The sequence below is a fragment of the Clinocottus analis genome, unplaced genomic scaffold (assembly GCF_023055335.1).
Source record: "Clinocottus analis isolate CAN_PGR_092001 unplaced genomic scaffold, fCliAna1.0.p SCAF_10, whole genome shotgun sequence".
In the NCBI taxonomy this organism is placed as follows: domain Eukaryota; kingdom Metazoa; phylum Chordata; class Actinopteri; order Perciformes; family Cottidae; genus Clinocottus; species Clinocottus analis.
In genome coordinates, this window is record NW_027175821.1 from 7,985,772 (window position 1) to 8,013,759 (window position 27,988).

At 41.9% G+C, this 27,988-nt stretch overlaps 2 protein-coding genes across 5 annotated transcripts in view; one reads left to right on the forward strand and one right to left on the reverse strand.

Moving 5' to 3' along the window:
• The first annotated feature begins 479 nt into the window (after positions 1–479).
• The window catches only part of nr3c1 (nuclear receptor subfamily 3, group C, member 1 (glucocorticoid receptor)), a 36,721-nt gene continuing 9,212 nt past the window's right edge, over positions 480–27,988 (forward strand). The window contains exons 1-2 of one of the 4 annotated variants that reach the window (XM_068585554.1): positions 480–517; positions 18,764–19,801. In XM_068585554.1, the coding sequence (XP_068441655.1) occupies positions 480–517; positions 18,764–19,801 (1,076 nt within the window). Of the gene's footprint in view, positions 518–17,677; positions 17,971–18,462; positions 18,505–18,614; positions 19,802–27,988 lie in introns of those variants that run through there. The other 3 variants (XM_068585536.1, XM_068585545.1, XM_068585563.1) reach the window with 3 other exon arrangements.
• On the reverse strand, positions 3,417–14,284 carry kctd16a (potassium channel tetramerization domain containing 16a). Its single transcript, XM_068585269.1, has 2 exons — positions 12,880–14,284; positions 3,417–4,597 (listed from the first exon to the last, which is right to left on the reverse strand). The coding sequence occupies exons 1-2, from the start codon at positions 13,697–13,699 to the stop codon at positions 4,146–4,148; spliced, it is 1,272 nt and encodes a 423-aa protein (XP_068441370.1). The 5' UTR covers positions 13,700–14,284; the 3' UTR covers positions 3,417–4,145.

Genomic DNA, 27,988 nt, shown 5'->3' on the forward strand with positions numbered 1-27,988 from the left:
CAAACATAAGTGTATTCACTTCTTTTGTACTGGTATGGCAGAAGAAATCTTAGAGACACACATCTCAAAATTGGAACAACTCATGCATATCTTGATAAGACCAGAGATCAATCAGAAATGTGTTTCCTTTTTTTGTAGTTTGGGTGAAACCATCATTTTAATTTTGTGTATTTCTTCCCTCAGAGTTAAATTAAAGTTAAGAACAGTATGGTAATGGTACTTTCAAATAAAAAACTTTCAATTTAAAAGCTAAACTTTCTTGAAGGAATGCGTCCAATAACTGATTATGATGTGTTGTGAAAGGCAGATAAATGTGGGACTGAGATGAAGAGATTTAATGTGCATGTTTGTACCTCCCTGCAAGCCTGTGTTGTGTGTGTGTGTGTGTGTGTGTGTGTGTGTGTGTGTGTGTGTGTGTGTGTGTGTGCGTGTGTGTGTGTGTGCGTGTGTGTGTGTGTGTGTGTGTGTGTCTTCCCACCATGCAGGATATCACTTCCAATTTTCTGCAGGGCGTGAGGTAATGACATTCATTGTGATTTTGTCATTTATTCCCCTGGACTCATTTGTAATATGTTCCATCAGTATTTCTACACATTGGACTTGGCAGAATCGGGACAGGGTAAGACCTCAAATGTACTCTAAGTCTGTAAATTGGCTCGCATTTCTCTAACTACTTCCCTGCAGGCTCCTAATGAAAGAGCACAAAGTCGGTTTAGTAAAACCCACACATCTGAGCACAATGTGGCTTAAAAAGGAGGGATTGACCCTGTTAACAGTCATACAAGTCTATTCAGTACGTTTTTAACAATTAAATAAATGAAGTGACACAAATGGTAAAACTGGGCCACAGGATTAAGACACAAGAATGTAAATGTTTTGCTGTGACTGTGCTGTCTACCCATTTGAAAAAAGTATCCACTGGGAAAACCAGTTTGAGCCACTCTAAGATTTTCGGTGAGCCAAAAACATTTGCACACGATCGTCATCTGTCCTTTCTCGTGAAAATTGCAGCACGGGAATACCCTTGTTATGCCATAATGGCGAACAAATATGCAAATGACGCAGTTGTGAACCCTGGGAGACAGACCTTAAGACTCTCAGTTAGTCCGTCACATTTCCATTCACTTCCTGAAATGTCAGTCATCCAAAATTAGATGAGTGAGAAGAAAAACATGTTGGTCTCAGATATTTGTGGAGAAGTGCTGCAGGCAACATGACCTCTGCTAGTGAAAGTTTTTTTTAGAGGAAAGAGATACATTGCGAGCCTTCTATTCCAGACGTAAGGCTCAGCAGAAATGATCCTGTGCCTACCTTGATGTGTAGCTCCAGACATCTTCCACATTCAACAATCCCACCAGTTATCACCTCGGATTTATGACATTAAAAGCAGAAGTGAATTACAGTCTCCTCTAAACCTTGCATAATACAGATTATAATCCTTAAATTAAATGTTTGAAAAATAAAATCCTGTTTGCTTGCCTTTACATCATGCCTCTATTATTCTTTGTGTGAATAACAGTCTTTTCTGGTCGCCTAATATCTGATAAGCAGGGTAATTCTCCCACTCTCAGGCTTTGCAGTAATTTTCTAATACAAGTGCTGTAATTATGCTGTCAGACCTGTCTCATGCTAAACAAAGCTGCTGTGGGAAATGTAAGGCCTGCAGGCAACCCTGCCGGATAATTGAGGGTGGTTAACGGTGGCAGTGATGTTTTTGATTGAAGATTTAATGTTACTTTGCATCTTAGAGGAGGATGTTGCTTATCGACCGTCTGTAAAGACAGGGCAGGATCTGAGGCTATTGATTTGTAAAGGAAAGCAGAGTGTCAATGGCAGCGTTCAGGTGGTTCTGTGGGATAGGCCAGCAAGGTCACCTGAGCCGGAGCAGGTCAGGCTACGCCGTGATGTTGTGTGTATTTGATGTGCAAAACCAGATTCATTGATTTTTCATTGGAGCGTTAGGATTCAGCACGTGCTAAGTGCGAGGCGAAGCATAACTGGTTTTCAAAGACGGGGAAAGAGGCCATGGGCTTTAAACTGAGAGATTTCATGCTGTGTCCCTATTGAATGGTGGCTAAGAGGAAGATATATGGGTTTTGGGTGCAGAGTGGAGCAGAGGCCACCATATCCCTTACTAATTCATTATGTCACCTTCCTCTTCCCAGTTCTGCTATTCTATTCTCTGCTGGAGTATTAAGAATCTAATGTCGTTTTTTATGCAGAGTTTTTGGAAGTCCATTCACAACCAACCCATTTCTCTTTGTCTTTTTTGTAACATATGGGTTACTGTCTTTTCTGACCAGGCTTATAGGTTTCAGTTTGCATTCATGCCTTAAGTGACAAAGGTAGAGGGGCTACTATGTCTCACAATCTGGTTACTGTCATATGCATTTCTGCACATGGAGCAAAATCACAGAGCCATTACGAAGCTTTTTCTTTGGAACTTGTGTTGGAGGACACTGTCTATCCCAAGAGAGAAGCAGCTCTTCATCTATCATCACACAGGCTGGTTTTGGGGTTGCAGCAATACGGTCTCCAAGCTTCGCTCCTTATGGATGCAATGTGGCTACGCTGCAGAAATCTGTTTGTTAAAAATAGTGCCCTCTGTAAATGGGGCTTGTGATGCACAGTTATGGTTCTCTTCCTGCTTTCTTTAGATCCTCCCAAAAGGATGAGGCACACATTGAAATGTCAACAATGAGGGATCTGTTTCACTTGGTCAATGAAGCCAGTTTTGTGTAGGGTTGCTTGGCTCGGGGTGGTGTTGGTGGGTACAACACAAAAGTAAAATGCTTCTGTTTTCAGCAAAGAGTCTGTAAAATACAAATAATCTCATCCAAATGATTGTGCTAACATGACAAATCCTGTCACCTTAAGGAAAACGTGGGAAATTTTCAACCTTGTTCTCATAATTGTGGCCATTTTAACTAATACTTCATGCCAACTTTGCACCCACCACCTCCATTTTAGAGATTTGAGAAATGCAACTTTAACATACTGTGTATATCTGGCAAATAAGTTGAAATTTTACAGAAATATGACCAGAGTGCCAATGCTCATATTATCAAAATTACAATTTATCCATCACAGATTTGATTATTTATGCCTGTGCTATGAATCCAGAGAGTTATATATGTTAAACTAACATTTGCACCACGAGTCAGTTGAATCACCGGTTGACTTTTTAAGGTTTCCATTTTCTAATGTGACAAATGTTGCGTTAAATCATTTAATGCTTCATGGCGCTTAACGTTGAGTTACGGAGAGAGGTTTGTTGATCAGACAAAATAGTGCCCAGGTTAAGAAAACCTGGAATTTCCATGTTCAGTCTATTTGTAGGCTACTGAAGATTACAAGGTCTACAAAGATTGCAGGTTTACTAAGAATAAATACAATTAGAACCCATTTATTAGCTTTTTTGCACACTTACAATCAAGTAAAATAACCATGAGCATTATTTACTCTACCTACACAACATCATCTATCCAACACATAATGACAACATTGGACAAAGGTTTTACAATGGCAAACAGATCTATAGGCAGTGCTTCCTTTAAGTTAGCCCCAGTCGTAACGCACCATTTTTACCCATCACACAAAACAGTGAATTTAAAGTTTGTTTGACGTTGCATAATTATGCTAAGGGTGAAATGACATGCAGTGCCGATATCAAAGCCTACAATGAGTATATGTGTTATCAGTGGAGTATAGTAATATTCCATTGCTAACTCACAGCACCATATGGGTACATCCATTTTTTTTTTAAATCAGCTACTGTGGGCAATTGCACATACAGTATGTGATAGGTTGATGAATTGAAACGATGTTGCCCCTGAGGTTGCTTTGTTGCTTGAATAGTGATAAAGTAGCCGCTCTCTGAAGTAAGAACAGGGTTAGTGATGTAAGCCCCAACAGAAGTAACCTGATTCACACATGTGCATATTATACACAACACTGTGCATACTTAACAAATCAATGACTCTCACTGCTTTGTACTGTGTGTGCTCAGCTAGTCATGTTCATAGTTTTTTGTTTCTTTTCTAATACAGTATGTGCCTTAGAGGGTGCAGTCTATTGCCTATGCAGTTAATACTCTTCATTGATGGTGACATGTGACGACCATCTCTGTCATTTTAACACTTATTTTAGAGACGGTACTTTTGCAAGAGCTCTGATTGCCACATGTACTTCCTCTCCGGAAAGCGATCAGGAATCCTGATGCGCCGGAAGTCTTGGATGCATTTCTCCATCTCCTGCTCTGGGGTCATCTTCCCCTTGTTGGCTTTCCTCTTTGCCGCCTCCCGATCTCGGACCCCGAAGGTTCTCACACGGAGCATGTCAGTCTTGCGGCGCATCTCTGCCTGCTGCATCATGTGAACTGACGCTTTGGGCATGGGACGGTCCAGCGTCTGGATGTTGGCGCGCCGGCTCACGGGGCCACGGATCACGGTTCCTTGAGGGGAGCTGGCCTCCGACTGGGTCTCAGAACAGGAAGTGGAGAGCTCGTTGAAGGAAGTGCCGCTCTCGCCTTCACGCTCGCTTTTGTGGCTCTTGCAGCAGCAGTCACCGTGAGAGGACAACCACCTTGAGGACCCACCTAGAAAACAAAACACAGAAACACATGTGTCTCCTGTTTTGACTACATGCAGTACAATTTATCTTGCAGCAACACACTCTTTCATGCAGTAACACACTGTAAACTAATGTCCTAGCTGTCTGCATGGTGACAGATTCAAGCTGTAATCAAAAGAAACAGTTGCACTGATCAAGCAAACGCTGACAAATGCCAACACAGCAGTTTCAATGTCATACACATATATTTAAACGAACATCAGATGTGTTTGTGTGTGTGTACGTGTGTGTGTGTGTATGTGTGTGTGTGTGTGTGTGTGTGTGTGTGTGTGTGTGTGTGTGTGTGTGTGTGGGAGGAGGGTGGGGGTGGGTATTTAGGGGGGTACAGATGTAAGAACATGCATTGGCTTTGACATTTAATTGCTAAATTTGAAAGAGCTTGTGGGCTGTGCATATTGCTTCCTCTGATAAGGAGAGGCCCCAGAGCTCAGTGCGGTTCAGTACAGCTACCCAAAAGACCTTTCCCATTTCCCAAGGCAAAGCTTGTCTCAGATCCAAAACTATTTGCTTTGCCATGGTAGGTTCTTATGAGAACTGTTACCTGACTACCTTGTATTAAAACAGTGGGGTATTATTTTGTGTTTTCAGATCACTCTGTCAAATAACTCGACAAGGTACTTTTTATCTTCATGAGGCAGCAAAGTAGAAAAATCATGTAAATGAAGTATAATTTATCTGAGGTGGTAACAGAACTGGGTCAGTGAAGAGTACCTGCAGATGTCCTGACCTCCTGTCATGAAGTTTAAACAGACACTAAACTAGGTAGCAGAATATTTTAGTGATCATTCTGCCTCTTCTACCACTTAAATCGTCTCACATTCTCCTACATTTCTAATTAAGAACCAGAAATACATGTGCTGTAAGTGTTCAAGTAAAGACGGGAAACACGGTAGCGATCTTTCATTTCCAGAAATATTGCTGAACTATGGTCTCATTTCGATGTATTAACAGGTAGTATATGTGCTGCGTTAAAAGTTGCTGTGCTCTATGCAATATGAACAACATAATATGATAAATAAACTGGTGCACACAGGCCCTTAATACCTCTTAATGGATTTTTCCAATCTGATGATACAGACTCAATGGCAATGATATCTCAGAGCAAGTAATACTTTGTCCATTACCTCCTTTCAGAGCTGGCACCAATTTATACTAAACAGTTGAATTGGGATTTCAACCTCTCTGCGCCCACTGTAATAATGACCTTATCTCTAGTGCGATGATTGCATTGAGCTGATAGTGAGAGAGTCACTAACAGTTTTTTAATGGCCAATCCATGAGTAAAGGGGCCAATCAGTGCACTAGTTTCCCGCCGCAGAAAATGAATCCAGCTGAATCCAGCAGTAGAGCAGCACCAGGCAAATGGATGCAGGCGTTTTAGTGCAGAGGATCAGGCTGAGCATTGTTTCTAAATGGATGGATGCTGTATTCCAGAGGGGCCACCCATTTAGGAAACTAGCCAACACCCAATAATAGCATCATCAAATTTTTAGGCCGTGCAGGAGAATGACTTGTGAAGCCACTGATGAGGCTGAGAAGGATCTGGGCTTGCATGTTGTTTTATACAAAGGAATTTCTCAATGAAGCGTGGACACAATCAGATTGCAACCACAAACTGCATGTTTTGGATAAAAGTGGTGTTGTGTCTTGCTTGTCCCCTTCAGAGCCAAAACAGGAAACTACTAAGAGCCTTGTCAGGAAACACAGTCATTCTCGAGTACTTTTAAACAAGTGGGTGTGTGCAATACCCTTTGGTATCTCTTCAGGGAAGCCATTGATTGCATTGGGTTTCTCAGAGCCATATAGCCTGTCTAAGAGATCATATTCCAACCACATTAAAAGAGTGGGGCTGGTCCTCAGACCAGAGTCAGGCTGCACTTCTCATAAATAACACAGAGTGAGGGAGTCGAGTTCGGCACAGAGGTATGCAGGCATGTCACAAGGGGTATCCTCAAACTCCACTCCATGTCTAATGAAAGCAGGGATGTTTGTCCTCGTGCCTGTGAGAGGTCAGAGTATTAGTGAAATACTGCCTGGATATTGGATTAGAATTACACTTTTTTTTTCCATTGAGAGGTTTTTAAATGGCAGAAAAGTAGAGCATGATGGAGGCTGAGGACAGAGGGCTCTTACGAGCACAGATTCAAATGTCAGCAACTTACTTGCCAGACATTAGTGGGTTTGTTTTTATCTGTGCCTCTAAACAGACTCATCATGGATGTGGGATGATTATTTCTCTGACGGTGGCGCAGCTTTGTGCTCCAGTCATGTAAGCTGGGAGGCAAAAAAAAGAAATAGTGAAGAACAAGAAAGACTCAATTACTCAGCAATTTCATGTTGGTATTGGACATGACCAGACGGCCATAACGCGACGTGTTTCAGATTTGCACTTCAAATTTGAGTCTCAGCAGAGATGTGAACCATGCCCTCAATCTAAATCAATAAGTTTTCAACTCAACGCAGCTCTTTATATACAAGCTGTCGGAGTCAGACAAAATAAATCACTTGACCTTTACATTTCTCAGATAAACATACTTGCTTCCTCCTTCCAAACACAACTAATATAAGCAATGCTGAGGGGTTGCGAGGCATCTTCAAATGCTTCAGTTGCTGCTTGGTTTTAGTGCAATATAATATAATATTATCGGGCCTAAAAGTGTGAGGAAGGAGGTAACAATCAAAGGTTGTGGAAAAAAGGTCCCATTTAGGATCTCTTTAACAGCTACACTAGGTAGCTTAGGAAATGGAAATGACTGTTTATCAGACAACAATTGAAGAATTTGTCCTCCTCACAACCCACCTGGATGAGGACAGGCTGCTCCAGAGACTAACCTTCAGTCAGCGACTGTAGCAACTGGAATTCAGCCAGCTCAAACCTCATCAGCAGGGGTCACAGCAGGCTAACACATGTGACGGCAGCAACATTTAGTTTGCTGATCCGGTCCGAGTCCAGTTGCTATTCACAGCAGCTAACTGAAGGTCTGTTACTTGAGTTGCTGTCTGTTCTCATCCCTGTGAAGTTGTTGTCACCATATGGGCAGGGAATGAGTCGGAGGAGCCTCACTGCATTGTTGTGGCTCCGTCGTTGTGGTTGTTCCAATGGTGACAAACTCACCTGGAAGTATGTTGACCTAATAATCTTTCCTTTTAACCTAAATTAAAAAAGTCTTGAGAGATCTCGCAAAAGTATTTTTATTTTTTCAATCTTCGATTATTCCCCCCCCACCTAGATGTCACTATGAGGGCTCATTTTGAAAAAGACAAAGTAGGGAGGAAACATATCAAAGTGTCAGCTTTGATGATTTGGTGAAAAAAATGATATATATCTATCTTAGATTATTATATTCCCCAGCTCTCACAAATATTTTCTACTCTGCACCCGCCTCAGGAGGAGTGTGGTTTACATGCTTGTTCGCTCACAAATTAGGCCAGCGTGTCCTTGCAGCAGTAAAAAAAAAAAAGGCTTGTCTTGCAAAGGCAGTGACCGTCCTTACAGGGTGAGGGAAATCCATTTCACAGAGATAGCCCTATTTGCTAAAAAAGTATCACTTCAGCAGTTTGTGTCCAGCCTAAGCCATCCTCTTGCCTGGTATAATAATGTCTGTAATATCTGCATACAATTGAATTTGTCAATATTAATTACCTGCAACCAGCCAGCAGCAGTGATGTGATGAAAATAGTCCGGGTGACCCAACAAGCTTTACATGATAATTCAAGGACACTCTTACTCTCGCATAGACCCATGACTGCTCCGTCCCAAATTATCTGCTCTCCATGAGGAGAGTGAAAGCTTCATTGGGTGATTGCTAATGACAAGAGGGTGCTGTCCCCTCCAAGAGTCACAGTGTGGCTGCCTGCCGAGTGGGTCCCTGACAGGGAGATGAACAAGCAACTTAGACAGATTGAAATGTCTATAACAGCCGCTCCCTGTGGGCCTGTCCCCTGACCCAGAGCCACACCCCTCCAGTGCACAAACCCTGATGATGCAAGATGAGACGGGGAGACAGGTGTCCTGAGTTTTTACCGAGCTCCTGGCATCACCTAAATGAAGCCACTGCTGCAGGAAAGACGAGGGGCGGTGCTGGTCCCTCCCTCTGTCAATTAGATAATATGAAGGAAAGCAATGAAGAAAATAACTCGAAGCTCTAGCGTCTGATCTTCTTTTCATGTCACCATCACTGACTCAAAATAGAATGATTCTTTTGGACAAACTCCTCTCATTTCATGACCTCATTGTGAACAGTCGAGCCCCAACGCCATACCACACTGCCTTACAACTTCCCACATGCCAACACACGGGATCCCCTGTCTTCAGGAAACACTTAGTTTTGCCCACAATGTGAGCTCCACCATCCAAGTAGCCATTAAATGTCTCTGGGGGGATCATTAAGGTGTTGGATGTCTTATGGCAAGAGCTGTTATAACCGTTTTCCAACAACGAGAGAGCACAGAATTGGCAGAGCCAGGGATAAAATGATTTCTAAAAACTTTAAATAACTATGTTCTAACTATAGTATTTTAAAGTAACAGACTGGAGATGGCAAGTGTTTTACATTTAGATTGATGTCTTATCTTTGCTTCCACTCTTCTCAATATGGGAACTGCACATCCCTTAATGTGGGTAATCCATCAAAGTCTACGTTCAGTCATTTTATTTGTCAAAATTGCATTATCATCACTTGGGAATGAAGTTATAGCAGGAACTATTTTGAACACTCTGCTTGTTGGTGCGTTCAAGGGCACTCCCAACATCTGTGAATTTGGACACAGCAGTCCTCATATTGTTGGAAAATACAGTTTGCGACAGTGTGCACATTACTTTGACAACAAAAAAAGACAATTAAATGTTCAGAATGATCTTATGTCAACATCAGAGTTAGAGAAAAATGAGCAATAATCTGAAGAGTACTTTTTAGAGTCAATTACCTAAAATGTGAGACAGGTGGTCCTTTATTTAAATGCAGTACATAAGGCTTCAATGAATGATTAGTTTAATATATATATATTTTAATTTTGCATCTGCAATTTTTCAATAAATAAGTTCAGATTTATTCCCGAGGTGATCAAGCTTGACCTGATGTAATGCACAAGGTGCTGCAACTATTGTGAGAAAAAATGGCACAAGCACACACCCCCTCCTTACTTCTGACCGTCCTCTGGCCCCAGTGCTCTTTCAGAGGTAGGAGTTATCCATGGGAGCACCATCCATCTCTTGCAGGCACTGCCAATCCATCCACACTCCAACAGGCTCCCTGGGAGCTCGGGGACGGCCCAATCTTTTCCTCCATTATACCCAAGCAATTGATTACTTTCCCCCCGACTTTCTCCCGGCTGCCTCGAGGCCATTGTTCAGGAGCAATTATGGCCACACATCATCTTGTTCACAGCCCAAATGAAGACGGCACACTTATATTAACAAAGCACACCTGGCATTCTCCATCTTTACTGTTTATGTCTCGGATTAAGTCAAGGCACTTCTGTACAGCCCTTTCAGATGTGGAAAGATGTGGAAAGATGGAAACTGTAATCATATTGTTTACTGATGACTTGCTCTGCCTCTGTGACGTGGAAGAGGTAATGTCAAAGTAGGTTATGATGATATTGTGTCCATGACGACAGATAATTTCCATGTATTGAAACATGACTTGTGTTTCAAGTTGCCTTGAAAATAGGTTAGGGTTCATCCTGCTGAATTGTATCCTCATCCCACATGGCTGCAGACACTGGGAATATTTTGGGATCACAGATTGCTTTTTAATTAACCAACGAGCTCCTCTTTCCCCAGAGATGATAAGCAATAAGGAGACAAATCACAAACGCCAACAGAGAGGTTACAGTTGTAAATAATTACGGAACTAATGTCCCTGCCAACTGAAAAACACTGAATGTCTCCATCATGCTAATCAACCTGCATATCTGCTTAAGTTAAATTATACTTTTGGCTCTCATATTTTTGACTTTTTTCTATCTATTTTCGGGCTTTCACACATATTCCTTCAGTGAATGCAATACAATGCAACATGCTGCAACCAGCTAGTTGACAAACCGGCTTCTACTCTCTGTCCCATACACTTTCATGTGTGCTGGTTTTTTTTCAAAGTCATTCCCGGGTATAGACGTGAATCATTCATCATGGCCATCAGGATCAAAAACTCTTGTTCGTGATGAATGCTCGTGCTCTGTGGCCTCCTGCGTGGGGAGAGTGCCCTTTTCTTGAAAGAATCATTTGTTTTAGTCTGTGGAGAAACCAATGGCGTACATCCAACTGAGCAGGAGGGGATGACAATAATTGAGAGTACAGTGTCTCAACTTTTTGAGGTAATGTGTCCCTTGACTTTTAATACAGATGATACCACGCAGCAAAATGATGAATATCTAAACTGTTGGCATTTTGACTGGAGTCCACACTATTAGGAAGAGTCAGTGAAGCCTGTAGAAAACAACTGACGCATTTAACAAGAAGAGCAACAATAATGACGCCAAGGAACTGACGGGCTGGAAGAAAGTCTCAATTTATTTACTGCGTCGGATTGCTCTTTTTAGTCTCTAAACAAACCCAGACTCCCCATTTCACTCCATATGGGCCTGTGGTTAGATGGGAGGAGGGGGTAACAGGAGAGCAGTCAAATGTTTTGCTGAAAACAACAATAAAGCACATCTGTTAACTGCTTCAAAGGTGCATTTGTCTACATAGATTCGGACTACCTGCCCTAGGCCAGCCAGTGTCCCACATTCAGAATCAGGTTACAGTATTTGTCTTGAAAGTGGATGCGGGCTATGCTGCTGTGAACCAAGGGCTCTCACGCATGTCTGCCCCTGATGTGTCTATCCATCATCCTGACTAGGCCTTTGTCTCCCAAAGCTTGCTATCTAATTGTGTGTTTCCTTTCACGCTCACCTTGTTGTCTCTCTTTTAATAAAAACCCAATATCTCCCTCTTCTTCCGTGTCTCACTACCAAACACTTTTTTCTCTCTCTCCGCTCCCTCAGACCCGATGAACTTTCCATGTCGGATACTTACTTTAATCTATTTTTGCACCTCGCTCCCTCTCTCTTCTTTCTGCCTCAGTTCTTTCTCCCCATGGCCAGGTCTCATGCAACTTTTACTCCCTCATCTCTCCTCCTCAGCCGCTCTCCCCTCCATCTGGCCGCCTCTCTTCTTCACTTCCCTTCAGCGTCCTTAAATTCCCTCTTTTGGTTTCTGGGCTTTTCTGAATCTGCATTGAGTGTTGTTTGTCCTCCGTCCCTCACCTTCTTCTCATCCTCCTCCCACTGCCCCTGTCTTTGGCCTAGGACAGTGTCTGTTAATGGAGAAGGAGATGAACACCTTTGCTCAGAAACTTGAATGACTCAGAAAAAATCCAATCTGGCTGGATGTTTGAGCAAGTCAAGGCAGACCCCTCTGTTCTAATTAGCCCTTATTAACAGCACTATTGCTAAATCATTAGCAAACCATATGTCATGTCTTCCTCAGCCCACCATCCTGCACCTCCAACCTTGACCCACTAACTGGGGTTTTCTTCAGCTCTTCCAAAGGGAGCCATTCAGAGTAATGAACAAAGTGCTTTTTAACTGGCCATATGGTCCCACTCCTCTCTCTCTCTGCAGAGAGTGGAATGAACCATATTTGCAGCTAATTAAGGCATTTGCTGATGAACGAACTCGTCACCGAGCGAAACGCAAAACTGATTCAAGAGAATACAGCAGCATTCATGTGAATTGTGTGCAGCCCACCGGTGCTATATTATTCATAACCCATCAGTAGCTGAGCTATAACCCATGTTTACGCATGACGCATGTGTACTTGAAGTGTAGCAGCAATGTGACTCAACTCCCCTGAGGCCTGTGGGCAAGTTTGCCTCTTATCTCGGCCCCAAAACAGACGTTTAAAGTCAGCCACTGCAAGGGATGCAAGTATTTTTAGAAGGATGTGCTGAAACCCGACCAAAACTCCTGGTGTGAGCGCACCACACCAATTTCTGCAAATCATCTCTAATTCTAGACCATTGGAAATCAATTGCATGGGATTTTCATCTGGAAATATGTGTGATTAAACTTTTTTACACATTAACATCATGCAATATACCTGCCTGGATGTGGTTATAAGGAGGAGGGAAGGGCATAAGAGTGTTGTTTGTATTAAACTAGCGTTTTTTTTGCATTGTAATTATTTCTGGAGGTCAAAGCCACCAGTGTATCTCTCATCGGTTCTGAAAGTATACGAAGTAGGAATAAATCTCCACTCACGGTAGAAGATGTACTGTGCGTAATTGGACCAGACCTTGTCATCCGCGTAATGACCGATGGAGGACGCAGTCAGGGCCGAATTGCAGGCTACAATGTGAAAGCCGCTCTCTGACAGCATGTCAAAAGCTCTCTCCAGGTGTCTGAACTTGAGGTAAAACCTGCAGGTGTAACGGTCCGGTGGTCTGTCCGAGTCCCTGTTCTCATTCAGGGCGTCTCCAAATACCTCTTTCGCCAAGCCAATCCGACTGCTGATGAAGATCCGCGGTAACTTTTTTGCCTTATTATCAAGTTGACTTTCTCTGCCTCCCCCAGCGCACGCGCCTTTGAACGCGACCGTGATGTAGCCATACCTCCGGTCCAAGGAGTAAGAGGGGTAAAATCTCTGGTCGCTGCCCTGCGACGCATCATCCAAATCACTGCATAAGTCGTCTGGAAATAGTTTTGAATCCTCGGACGACAAAAGTTTGGCCAAATCTGGGAGCTGGAAGTATTCCGCCTCTCTTTTCAACCTTCCTCTCTCGGGAAAGTGGTCAGGAAGGACAACTTGCTTGTCTCTAAGATAATCTAATACATACCGAAACAGAAAGCCATCCCTGTCAATAAAATAACGTCCTCTGAAGTCCCGGGACAAGTCATTTGAAGACCCCTTCTTGTGAGAGAACAGCTTGCCAAGTAAGGAATTTGGAAAGCTTGTCAATGTGGCATGGCGAGTGTAATACACCTGCCCACCCACGTTTAGCTCAATGACATCCGATGGAGGGTTTTCCACCGACCCTTGCTCTTTTGCAGTTTGCGTTTTGCAGTTTTCGCTCAGTGCCATTTTTTTTCCAGATCTTGCACGAAATCTGACTGTCGATCACGGAGCGCAAATGTCTCAGAAGTTCAGGGTGTGGGGTGTAGCTGCATGGTGTTGACGCCCTCAGACCCAAAGTATAGTCTTGATTCAAGCTGCAGTCCTTGTATCCAGTGTCTCATGACAAACACTCCCAAGGTGTGCTTACAGTATATCCTTTAACTCCATGCGTAAGTGTGCCAGCTCACAGTGCATCCGTTTTGAACAGACTCGAGTATCATAACCAGTGAGCGCATCATGTTACCATCCACCGCGTTAGGTCATTGCTTTGATTTTAAAGAAATGCAATTCTCACTTCACTCTGAAATTTCCCAAAAAAGTAAAAACCTGTTTTTGTTATTTGTTTAGTTTTTAAAGTTTTCTGTGGAAAGGTTCGGCGTCTTGCGTCTTGGCTTCTGCTTTAATCAGCTCAAAATCATTTGAAGAATGTGCGTGTATCCCATCACTCTGCTACTGAGGGTCGCTAAAAGATGCTCCGAGGTTGCTCACAGAGAGTAGGGTGAAGGTGCGACTCTGGTGCGCACCCATCTCTCCAAACTGCTGAGTGCCGGAACGTTTGGTCCGGCAGAAGCGTAAAGAAAACCTAATGTTGCTCCAAGCCAGAGAGAGAGAGAGAGAGAGAGAGAGAGAGAGAGAGAGAGAGAGAGAGAGAGAGAGAGAGAGAGAGAGAGAGAGAGAGAGAGAGAATCGTCCCATGAAGTAATGTCTTACATCATCTTAAAGGAAAATTACATTTGCAGACGATCGACATAAAATGGACTGATGTGGAAGTATCCGTGCGGTTTTTCTTGAAATTATGATCAAGCTATGGGCGGCGCGCAGTCGATTGTAACATCCAGCGTTGCGGATTTTAATCCCTTCTCCTGAGTCTTCGCAGAGGCTTTCGCGTTTACATTTAACGCTTTTAGCTGACGCGTTTATCCCGAGAGACGGGTGAGGGGTTAGGTCGCATCTTGCTCGGAGACTCTTTGGCAGTGACAGACTTGAATAGAGCTGGTGAATTACTCACTATTCACTTTTTAACTCATTTCCTATATCCCACTTCAGATAATAGCTCAAATATGAAAATAAACCCAACAAATCTAAATGTCAGTTTCACTTCTCTGACTCAGATTGAACCTTCAGGCAGCAGTATCACTTCCAACACCCAGAACAATGTGACAGAATATGAAAATTGATCCCTTCCTTATCGATTTGACCGAGTGAATTTCTATTTCAGGACCACGGACAGATCTCCAAGTCTCAGCCGCTTGATGCTCCGTAATCTCAAACAATTAGAAGGAAAACAATGCATTGAATAAATATGTGCATGTTAATGCTATAGGTGAACGCAATGCATCAATATGAGGTCCATTTCCCCCATAAAGTGCATGTTCCTTGCAGTTTTCTCAGTAATGGGACTGGTGGAGGAGGGGGGGGGGGGTGAAATGTGAACCCTCATTACTGAGCAGCAGCAGGACCTAAGTAGTAACATACGTCCCAAGATGTTATTGCTTATAGGTCCTGCTCAGTGAATTTAGCCATCAGTTTACTCCACAGTGAAGCCATTGGGCGGAAAATCCAGTTTGGATGAAATGAGATGCAGGGCCGGATTTAAGGCTTGACAATGGTTGTCATCATCTATATATGCTGTTATATATACACACACACACACACACACACACACACACACACACACACACACACACACACACACACACATATATATATATATATATATATATATATATATATATATATATATATATATATATATATATATATATACATATATATATATCTTTATATATATATATATATATATATATATATATATATATATATATATATATATATATATATATATATATATATATATATATATATATATATATCACATGCAAGTGTTCATATAATGAATGTAAAGGATACAGTTGGATGTCTGGCTCACAATAGACATTCAAAGGTGCATGATAACCTTTTGTTTGTTTCATATATGAAGTGGGTCCCTCCGGTCCAGCAGCTATCACGGGTAGCACTCACACTGATCTGTGACTGTCTATCTCATGTTTGCTTTTCAGATTATTTGTTGTTTTGTGTGTGTTTTTGATGCCATGCTGTAATAAATCAGAGACTTGTATTGCTGCAGTGCTGAAAGAAGGCGTTGATGATGGGAGCGCACCCTTGACTCGTGGTTTGTGAGGAGGCAGCGGTCACGCTTTACCCTGTTAATTCAGAGTATATTGTGCTGGAGAGGGGTTGCTAAGCAGCCACAGGGGACTGAGTGGGATTCAAACAGTGGGGATTTAGAGCTACAGTGAGCATACCACTGATCTCTGTTTCTCTGATATGAGGTTGCACTGCTCACATACATAATTTGATAATATGTTGTGGATTATGTGACCTTAACAGTGCAGTGTAGACAGGGGAAACTATAATTAAATGTTGACTATATAGATTATTTTATTGGGGTTGATGTGCTGCTTTAGTTTAATAAACACATGTAAATAGTGTGTATCTCTGGTGTTGAACTTGTATGACATAAGTTCATTCCCTGTCCCTTGCTTGGGGATAATTATCTTCCCATATGGGCTATAAACCCTGTTTCTTATTCATCTCACTCATCCTCCCATTAGAGCCAATTTCCCAGCCTCCTGTCTTCACTTTATTTCCTCTTCGTGCGGTTAGATTCTATCTTTTGGAGAGGGTTAAATTTCATGCAATTTCAGCATGAATAATGTAAGACTATATGGGTCCTAGCTGAGCGTAAAGTAAGAAAATCTATATGTGCCGTAACATTAAATTGACAATTGTGGATTTTGCAAGCTCTTGCATTATATTCTGTAGTGTGTGGCGTAGTAAATGAAGACATTTTGAGAATGGTCAGGTTGTGTTGCATGTGCAAAAATGCATTTGTTTAAAATTTCGGAAATCTTAACAAATCACGTGATTTATAATGAAATGTTCATTGATAACTTTACAATTCTAGTATACACACATTTGTTTCTGTGGTGTGTAATTTTGCAAACAAGCCAGTGAATTTACTGTCTTTGAAAATATTCAATGCACTGTCGTGCAGCCTTGAAAGCAACAACTAACAGACCCAAACCACTTTGCAGTGTTATTATCCCTTTGCAGGCAGTAATAGCCTGCCGTATCCTACTTCCTCTTCGTCCAGGCACTTTTCAACCACTCATACTTCCAGATGAAAGAGGCATAAGTAGGAACTGGCATGTCTTAAGAAACACCATGTATTACACTGTTGTCTGGTCAAAATCTAAACTGGATTTAAGAAATAAAAAAAAAAATGTTGCGTCTTTTAGATGCAGCAGTGCATTCAGGCCTCACCATAATTATCTCAACACATATTTATTTGTGGATCTTTCTTCCAATGAAAACTCAGATCTGTAGAAAACTACTTTTTTGGTATTTTTCACAAGAATAAATACAAAATGTATGTCATTTCATCATCGGATCATTGTCACTACAATGTCCTTTCATAAGCGCTCACTGTCTTCTGCCTCAGATGTCCATCTGCCTGTCTGTCTGTGTCTCTGTCAGCTCCGTTAACAGCTGCAAGACAGTGGGCCCCCACGGAGGGCAGCTGCGTGAACAATCATGTAAGAGGAGAGAAATTGTGACGTTTTGATGAGCACCATAAATTTGTTCACCACCTTAGCCTCGGGCCTCTCTGCACTTCAAACTCTCTTGTAGAGGCAACACTTTGTTGCCAAGGTCCTGATACTTCCCTGTAAAACAGAGAGCGATATTTAATGCCACTGGAGTGAACTCTTTTATTTTAATTTGGACTCCTTTAAAGTCGTCCTGAGAGTCTGAGCTCCAGCTGCAACGCATAACAAGCTGCGGTTACCCTGCGCGGGCAGCAGGTGGCGCTGCACGTTGTACACAGGTCATGGGGTTGGCTCGCTCAGATCTCCATTTTGTATGTTTTTCTTGGAGGTTAGCGCCTACTTTCCTAATGGCTAGCTGCGACTCTCCCCAGCTCAGTCACTTCAACGCAGTTTGCATGACAATTAACAGCTAAGGTCGAACAGGAAGATCGCAAACTCGCACAAACACACGCACACACATCTCGTGTCGCTCGTGTCCTTTTTATCAAGGCATGTATCGATACGCGAGGGGAGGAACAGTTAACGTTCACAAACACTGAGTCAGTGTTGCGTGTTGTGGACACTTTCAACCAAAACAATGTTGACAGACGACCTGTGGACACACAACAACAGCAGATCATCTGAACGGTAAATATGAGCATTTTGTTCTCATTTGAGTTGACAGATGTCAGCTTCAGACAAAACGCGGAACCGCAGCGCGTTCATTGTTGACGCTAATGTGCAGTTATGGGGTCTGTGTTGAAGACAGCAGGCTAACGTGGCTGTCAACGGGGGAGAGAGAGGGACGGTTAGCTCATTGCTACAGTTAGCGGGGAGCTAGCAGCTAGCAGACTTCACACTTGGGTCAACTTCGTGTCCGTCTGCTTTGTGCTCTTCGTGGTCGAACACATGTCAAGTGTGTGGACTTTGAGTCTCAGTCCGGCGTGTGTGAGGGGGGACGTGGCTGCATGTGCGCTCGTGTTGACGTGTTACTAATGGGACAGCTAACGCCATTAGCTGTCTGTAGCTTCGTTAGCTACCAAGGGCGCGCGGGGGGGCGGGCATGCTTGACAACTTTCCCCAGTTTTACTTTGACCTCACGTCTGTTACTTGCTCGCTGCATGTGCACGACCTGAAGCCATTTTACGTATCAATACAGTTGAGCAGTATCGTGCGCGTCTGGTGAGCCATTTTTACTGTGTTTTAAGGTTGTTGCTATGCTCTGTGTTTGGCCTTAACGCTCTCTGTGTGTTGCCCTCCCTCCACCCCACAAAAACAACAATACAAACAAGATGGACAATGGTGGCGTGAAGAAGATAACATATAGAAGAGATGATCATTTGAGCAAGTTGGTCTACACTGAAAGCCCTGAGAAGGGAGGTCTGTTGAAAGTGGCTCCTCACAGTGCTCTGTCCATCCCCTGTGTCGTCCTTCCATCCAGCCCGTTGATGCAGCCAGGACAGGTGCCATACGGCCTCAGCAACAGCCCCCTTCCAGAGGAGCTCACTACCACCACCAGCCCATTGTTGGAAGACCGAGAGTCCAGGTTGCTGAGCAAAGACCAGAAGCTTCAGCAGCAGTTACTCCAGACGCAGACTTCTACTACGTTTGGTCGTCAAACTTTGAGGGGAAATTTGCCCCAGTTGGAGGCAAGTACAGCAGACATTTCGCAGTCCTGCATGGATTCACTTATTGGGGGATCAGATCCCAATTTCTTCCACACGAAAACGGGGGATTTCTCCATGGATAAAGGAGAGCAAGATCCCATTGACCTTGATAACGCATTTGATCACATTGGGAAAGATGTGGACGTGAACCAGAAATTTTTCAATGACAACACTTTGGACCTGCTCCAAGACTTTGAGCTCACTGGGTCCCCCTCAGATTTTTATGTTGGGGACGATGCCTTCCTGTCCACTCTAGCGGATGATTCTCTGCTTGGGGACGTTAGCTCGGAAAGGGACGTAAAGCCTGTTGTTGTGGTTGAGAGCATCAACAGCAGCGGGACAGTAGCTCTCAATGGCAGTATTATGTCAAGTCCTGAACAGTCCAGCTCTAGCATATGCTCAACTGCCTCCTTAATTCCTACAACCACTTTGTCTGCATTGGTGAAGAAAGAAAATGATTCTGGCTTCATTCAGCTCTGCACTCAAGGTGTGATCAAACAGGAGAAGTCATCTGCGGGCCAGAGTTATTGCCAAATGAGCAGCACCTCCGCTACAGACGTGCCCAGCTCTAACTCCATCTCCATCTGCGGGGTCAGCACTTCCGGAGGACCGAGCTACCACTTTGGAGTCAACACCAGCAGCAATGAAGCTCAGCAGCAGAAGGATCAGAAGCCAGTGTCCAGCCTGTTTCTCCCGGTGACTACAATCGGCAGGGCCTGGAACCGAAACCAAGGTGTCGGGAACAGCGCTGCAATGCTCCGGGCCAGCGAAGCTTTCTCAAGCTCTCCCACTTACCCAACCATTTTTGCTAGGTAAGAACTGTAGGCAGAGTGTGGTCTGACCCAACCTTTGGTTTTGGTCTTACTAACTAACTCAATCTATTATATTTATGTTATTTTATCTTACCCTGCATCATCAGACGTTTAATATTATTTGCTCAAGACCAGAGTTGTGACCTCCAGAATATTTGAGCTTCTTGAATCTCTGTGCTAAAATGATTAGCCTTTGTCTTAACTATTTATTTAGATGGTCAACAAATAATACATTTATGACAATGTGGGTAACAGATTGTTAATCTGAATTATATGTCAAAAATAGCTGTTTATTACTGCTTCTTAAATGTAATTATCTATTCAATCCACATATCATTGCAAACAAGATACTTTTTTTTGGCAGTGCAACAAAATCAATTTAAAGTTGGGAAACCCCAATCATTCTTGTTGCAAGTTGTTTTGGCCCTAAGATCCAGTAACTTCCTTCATGTTGGATATCTGTCTCATTTGATATTTACATCCCCTCACCCATAATGCATCTGCACAGTGCACATTTTGCCCAAAGAAGGCTTATATTACAATAAGTAAAGTCAATCCAACTTTTGAGTCTCCTATCTTTTTGGAGGAGTAGTTCACCTGAGAATAGTGTTTTGGGTCACTGACTTCAAATTAAAACACCAGGCTGATGATCGTTTCTCTATGCTGCTTTATGGTGGATGTGCTTATAACGTGTGTTAGGAAATGATTTGTTATAAATGAGGTGTGATTAACAGTGCAGTACACAACGGATCAGAAAGACATGAGGCTTCTTGTACCCTGCTCCAATCTATTTAATTAGTACCTCTGTCAGCCTCTAATTTAGAGACAGTACTAGGGCTTTAGTAACTTGTGATCAGCATCATAATTAGTTCTGACATGCAATTGACAAAAGTATTAATCAATGCAGAATATTTATTTTCTCCAGCTCTACTTTAGTTGTTTACAGTTCAACTTAGCCATGCTCTGTTATCTGGTTTCACAATGAAACATTGGTGATCCTGGATTACATCTCTCACAGAGCTGGTTATCAGCTGGTGGCGTTGGTCCAGCATTTTCCATTTTGGAGTTTTGGCTTTCTAGCAAACAGCCAGTCCCATGCAGCATCATCAGATAAAACACAAGGGATCTAACGCATGTTGGGATTATTGAAAATTGGGACATTGCAGTTTTATAAAGTCAACAAAATAAAATCTGTACATTTTAATGACTACGACAAGAAAAAGGGACAAATAGTAGAAAGAGTCATTAAATACCATTTTATTTTACCAAGATGAGTTTGGAGTAAAAGAAATAACAGACATGTGTAAATGAATGAATGAATGAATGAATGAAAAGTATTTTATTAATCTCCAAGGAGAATTTTTTTTGTCATACTAGCAGCATCCCAATGCCATAAGCTAAGCTAAACACACAGATGATAAAATAAAATAAATAATAACAGGAACAGGGGTAACAGATATATACATAAGTAAGAAATAAGTATAAACATATATATATATATATATATATATATATATATATATATATATATATATATATATATATATATATATATATATATATACACATATACGTACACATATACATACACACATACATACATATCTACATATACATATATACATACATACATATACACATACATACATATACACATACATACACATACACACCTACCCGTGGCCCACACACATACATATATACACACACACACACACATATATATATATATATATACACACATATACATACATACATGTACACATACATACATGTACACATACATGCATACATATACACATACACATGTGCAAAACATACACAACAAGTAAAACACAGCAGTGTACTCGGAGGATAAATTAAATGCAAACTGAAATTGAATTAAATGCAGTGTATTCAGGGGTTTATATATAGAGTTTATATATATAAATATAGAGGCTTTAAGAAAAAATGGTGCGCATCACACACCTTGAGTGCACATACATTAGCTATTTGTTAGTGTGAAGATGAAGTTCCTTATTTGTAATTAAAAGATAGATTAATACACTTTGTTAGAGCACTGTGGGAAAACTCCTTATTTCTTGGATGGTGTCATTTCTCTTATAGTTATAGATTTCATCAAGGAGCCTCTTGTGCATTGAATTGCACTGTGAGCATTATACAGTAATTTCAGCACAATTATTGTGTACTTGTTTTTTATTAAATAAATGTTGTGTTACTGGCAGAAGCATCTGTAGAGACCTACACAGTTTCATAGCCAAAGGGAAACAAACTTCTACTGTGTTCAAGACCTAATTTTCCCCCACAGTTGATGGAGGAGGAGGTGGACATCTTAGTATTTTTATGTTTTGATCAGCCTGAACAAAAGCCTCTCCTCACAGGTTTGGTTTACGGTGTTGGTTACCATAGCAACAGAGCTCATTTCAAAATCCAGCCATCGTCCTGACACAGAAATGCCTGTGTTAACCCTTAGTTAGTTATTTACCTCGCTAATCCTGCTTTGTGAGACGGTGGGCTCATGTACACAGGACGTGGCTGCAGTATTGAGCACTGAGGTCTGGAGAAAAGATGTGCTGCTAAAAAGGGGAACTCCAGAATGTCAGATATTTGTATCAGTATGTGTTTATGGTAAAACTAGTTGCTATCTATGACTATTTTTCCTTTCAAATCAGAACTCTTTTTTTTAAATTATAGTTAACTCTCTTTTGATTCTCAGTTTTACAATTGGCTTTACTCGGCCTCTTACAGACGTATCCACTCAATGGGAGTTCATGGGGTTGTTTTGGGCAGATCTCTTCAGTTGCATTTTGCCAAAATGCCTGAGACGTGCACTGTCTTCACTTGAAGCAGATGTGTCCCTGAGGAACAGCGCCGACAGCTCATGCAACATTAGGGGTGAATGAGTTGTGGCCATTGCAGAGTAGTTAGGCCTCAACAGTAAGAAGGGAATTCTGTAGCAGAGAAAAGTAAAAAAAAAAACATTACATGTTTCACTGACTTGCTCATGTGATTTTCGCTTCACCTTAATTTATTTCCTTTGAGTTCACATTTTAGCTGAATATGATGTAAAGAGTCACAGTATTTTATCAACGCAGCCCAACAAAGTGTCTTTTGTATAGTTATTACTCTATCGCCCTGTTGAATTGAATGGGTTAAGCTGTGAATGTGGCTTTGAGATCCAGTCGTAAAGTGGCTGAATAGAAATTCTTCACCAACAGTAGTGTGGCAGAGTCACGTGTCTTAAAGGCCCCTTTGTTTGTGTTTCTACATTCACGCGGTCTGATTTACATCATCTGATGCAGAGTGATCAGCAGAATTGCGTCGTGCCAACAAGGGGAGCAATGTGTTTTTATTGTTTGTGATAATTACGCGTGGTAACTAGCGGTGCAGCGGATCATAAAATTCACGGTTTGGATTGGATCGCGGATTGGATCAGCACAAAATAAAAAAGGCAGCAAATATAACTTTGAGATCCATGATCACGATCTTTTTGCCGCTGATACTAATTGCTGATCATTGATTCATATTGACAGATACAGACCCTTTTGTTGTTTGTTCATAGCAGCTGGTCGACAAGGCTCCCTCTGTCCCAAAAATCATTTCAATCGCACTAAAGTCAGTGGGAAACGTCTACAATTCTAAATGGTTTTTTTTCAAAAGATAATCACATCAAATATTATATTTTTATGTATCAAAACAATTCTTGTCATTTGATAGTTGTAATGAGGTATTATTGGATGCGTGGAGGTATTATAAACATGTCATAATTCATCTCTAATATCTATTTAAAATATATCCTTCAAACAACTGGATTTAGACAAGTGTCCAACACTACATTTTTTACAAGATTGCATGTGAACACGTCATGATAAGGTTATAGTTTACCTTTGCACAATTCTCATTTTTACTGAACAGAGCCTGAAAGCATCATAATGTAACCAAACAGCCTTTTTTTTTTTTTTTACCATTAATGGCGCTGCCGTGGGTACCAGCTCTCCTACCACAGATTGGTTGTTTACAATGTAACATTTTTAAAGATCGGTGACTAGAAACCATAAATCCTGATGATCTAATTGCAATCCGCGGTTCACATATCAAGGGTCGACAGGGGTTTGTTACACCAATATTGGTAACATCTTCATGTCTGACTCACGGTCCCCCTAATGCCCGGTGACCCAGAACAGATGGTATGGACACGAGAGACACACCTAATCTTCATTTCACACGTGGCTTTAATTTCCCTGTCTTTTTGTTCGTGTGTGTGTGTGTGTGTGTGTGTGTGTGTGTGTGTGTGTGTGTGTGTGTGTGTGTGTGTGTGTGTATATATGTGGGGCTGATGTGTATTGGCTTTTCTGCGCGAGACCTTAGCATTTGTATGTGTAGGTCTTTCTGGCGAGTTGGTTTTTGTGCCGTGCCTGGTAGCCATAACCTGGGTGACATTTAGTGGCTTGATATTGGCTGAAAGTGGCTGCAGAGGCTCTGTGATCAGGCAGTTGGCATCAGGTCACCATCTCCACCAGCTTCTCACGCGATGGTGCTGCTACTTCCTGCTGAGGGTGCGGCATGGCACGGAGTACCTGGCTTGCTATGGCTGCACAGTTTGCTGTTTTGCACTGTGCAGGTCACTTGTAACATCACCAGTTCACCAGTGCTTACATTTCCCATAACTTAGTGGTTAATTTTAGTCCTCGGTTTTACGATCTGACTCGGTCTGATTTATAAACAACTAGTTCTCACATAGTGAAGAATGCGCCACCTTGAGTACTGCTCCAGGGTTGTTGCTATTTTGGAAAATACACACCCTCATAATATGATAAATGGTTTAATGAAGCATGACCTTATTAATTTTTGGTTGCACTGAAAGGAAGTGCATTCGTTAAACATTCACCAATATAATTCCTCTGACAGATAATCACAGAGCCCATTTAGTAGGCTTGTGTTCTGTAGCTTTTGTTTTTATTTCCTCCTCCGCCTTTTTTTTTTTGGTGAGATGTAATGACTTCACCGTTAATCCTGCTCCTGACTTTTGGTTACGCTATTTATAAAGCCCACAGTGTGTTCCTGGAATTTCTTGAAGACTTTTGGCTAGATTGTGTGAAATTGAGGAAGTAGTCTGTAGGAGTACTACAACTGGCTCACTGAATAGAGCTGCTCTTACGTCTCATATTTAGACAGAGCAATGTTGTGCAGTTTCAACAGCTGGTGTTCCCTTCATGTGCATGTTGGAGAAATGTAAGGTTCAGGTTTTCATTTATTCAAGTTTTCACTCAAGTCATCGTAACCCAAGTTTAGTTTTTCATTTTCTCATTTCATTCAATCTGATGAATATCAAAGAGGGCTAAAACTATTAGTCAAGTAATCAATTAACAGAGAATGAATCAGCAACTACTTTTCTATTGTCAATTTCTCAAAGCAAAAATGCTTAATATTACAGTAAATGTGAAGGTCACAGCTTTTCTTAATTTTATGTTACGGGAAAAAAAATTATACATTTGGATTTTAGACCGTTGATCGTACAAAACAAATCTAAAACTGGCGTGTGGCTTTAAAGTGGTCTGAGTGACTGATGATAATTCATAGGCTCATATCCGCGGTAACTTAGTCCTGGCTGAGTACGGCAAGGATAGGTTGAGAAATACATCCGGCAATGTATGGGCTAAGGTGTTAAAACTCCAGAGAATTTCACATGTGGGAATATTGAGTCAACTTGCTAAATTACTTACTCGCTCCTGAATAAAGCTCAGAGGGAGAAAAAAAACACATTTGGAAACTTTTGTTAAAGCAGTTTTCTGACTTTTTTTCTTTATCACAGAAAACACTTTTACTCTTTACCCATGTTGGTTTACTTGCATCCTGCATGAGATGAAGAAATACCATACTTAAAATGCAAAGCTCCACAACTTTCTATGGCAACATCTTTGGCAATACTTTGCTGGAATTCATGTGCGGGGCCGTTTTCATTATGGCTATGGTTTTTAAGAGGCTATTTGTTTTATTTTTATATGACTTTGCGATCCTTTTGACAATGTGTCAATTGTTTGTGTATACTGTTTAGAGACCAATGGAGGAAAGAGTGTTGAAAAAGTTTGACATTTTTATTTTATTTTGTAAATACTCTTTCCCGCGAACACCTTTCACTTCTCTGCCTCACTCATCTGTCCTTTCTTTCTTTCTCTCCCTCTCCTCCCTCAATCCCATGTCTTTGCTTCCTGCATCCAAGGGCAGGGACTTTGACTGTCAGCGGAAACTTTCAGCTACTGTAAATCACCTTTCATGATGTTGCCTGTGTGTGTTGTGCATATGCGCACAGATGTGTGCGCATGTGGGTGGGTCGTCATGAGTGCTGTGGCATGCAGGCGGACCACAGAGGACTGCCGTGAAGCTCTCACTCTCCTGACCTACTTTCCCTCCGTCCTGCCCACAGCTGGCGCCGAGTTAACGCAGCAGATCAAATGCCAACCATTCCAGTCACTTTAGCGTTATTACCACATTCTCCTGCTACCACGGTTTTCTGTATTTAGTTTTTGTACTGTTTTGACACTGAATAGGCTTATAGAAAGTCCCTACATTGAGGTTAAGAGGATGTAGCTAAGTCTGAGTTGTTTGTGGCTTCTTCTCACTGGTGTGCAGTTGTCAAGTCAGCAAAGCTGAACTTTGGGAGTGGGTTCCAGCAAAAGGTATTATGGTTATGCACACAGTAGCGCCTGCAAGCCTCAAATTCATTTTTAGAGTTTAAAAAGCCTCCTCCCACCTACACATATAGTCACCTACAGCTCCAATTATGGAAACTAATATGGAATCTCAAATCCTTAGGGCTTGTTTTTCTTGTGCTTGTGTTTATGCTTGAAGCCAAACGGTCTTTGCTGCACTTGGCTACAAAATATAGCCGTAAATGGAAAGTACACATTATGTTCAATACAGCATGGAAGGGGAGACAGTGGCTCCTTGCAAACAGTGACTCTGAGAATATGTCACATGGAAGAATATCTCACTGATGGCTTGTTTCACGAACCAAAGCAATGGCCATAAAATCACTAAATGACATTTCTGTGGCAGCATGGTGAATAACTGAATATGTTCCACTGTCAAGTTTTTCTAAAGACATAATGTATGTTGTTATCAGAGGATAGAGGAGGCAGATCTTTAAGATAAGTCCAGTCTTTGGCCAAACAAACCCAGTCCCTCCACTCCCCTCATAGAAGCTGTGTTGTTGTTCTGCATGCTAGAATGATTCAGAGCGTATAGACCAGTTCCCGTTCTATTTTGGTGGCCCTCCCCTCGGGGAAGGAGCACTTCCTTCTGCTTTCTTCATGCTCACAGAGTTTTGATGAAGATGAGATGTTCATGCAACGTTCAACCACATCAGTAGCAGTGATAATCTTCACAGTAACTCACAAATAAGTTTTAAAACCTGCAGCCACCCAAACAGATTTTCATGTAAATATCATATTCTATTATTTCAAGACAACCATTTGAACAAAAATGATAGTTCATATTTTTATCTGAAATAACTCTTTAAAAGTGCTAGGATGATGTAGACTGATGTGTGGGATACGGTAAATGCACAAACACAACATGATTGACCTTGCCTAAGAAGAAGTAGCTGGGCATTGCACTGATATAGCTTCACAGCTTCTCATCTGAACTGACAAAGAGGCGGAGCAGGAATCTGCCGAGCTACTCGTGACACTCGAGGCTAAAAGGAGATTATGAATTGTTAAGCAGGGCACTGGGCCATCGGCAGCATCGTAAGTGCGTGAAGTGGCTTGCCTCGTTTAAACCCGGGCTGATTGATCACACTCCTTACAGACGTAAGCGGTTAACTTTCTCAGCGTTCTGCTTGTGGAAGTCGAGGCCCATCTCCGGGTGCCTCTGCCTCTGAGCTGTAACTGTGCTCTGGCCGATAGTAAACTCTGAGGGAATGCGAGAACTTCCTGTCGATGGCATGCACTCACTTCAACAGATGGTTTCAGAAAGAGGAAATATGGTCTCCCCGCACTGTTGTGCAGCTTTGATTGGATGATGTCTGACAAGCCACAAAAACTGATTTATAACTTGTTCTATGGCTCCGTTTAATATCATTGACCGACTCCAAATTGAGTTTTGAGACTCACTGAAAATGAGTGACATCACTTCAAGCTTAGTTTGCTGTTGGAAACGTATAGACGCTGCAGTAATTGGATTTGA

Coding starts and splice junctions, on each gene's coding strand:
- kctd16a (XM_068585269.1), bottom strand. CDS start 13,699: ATGGCACTGAGCGAAAACTGCAAAACGCAAACTGCAAAAGAGCAAGGG. Junction 4,598..12,879: donor CGCACAGTACATCTTCTACC/GTGAGTGGAGAT, acceptor TTTGTTTTCTAG/GTGGGTCCTCAAGGTGGTTG.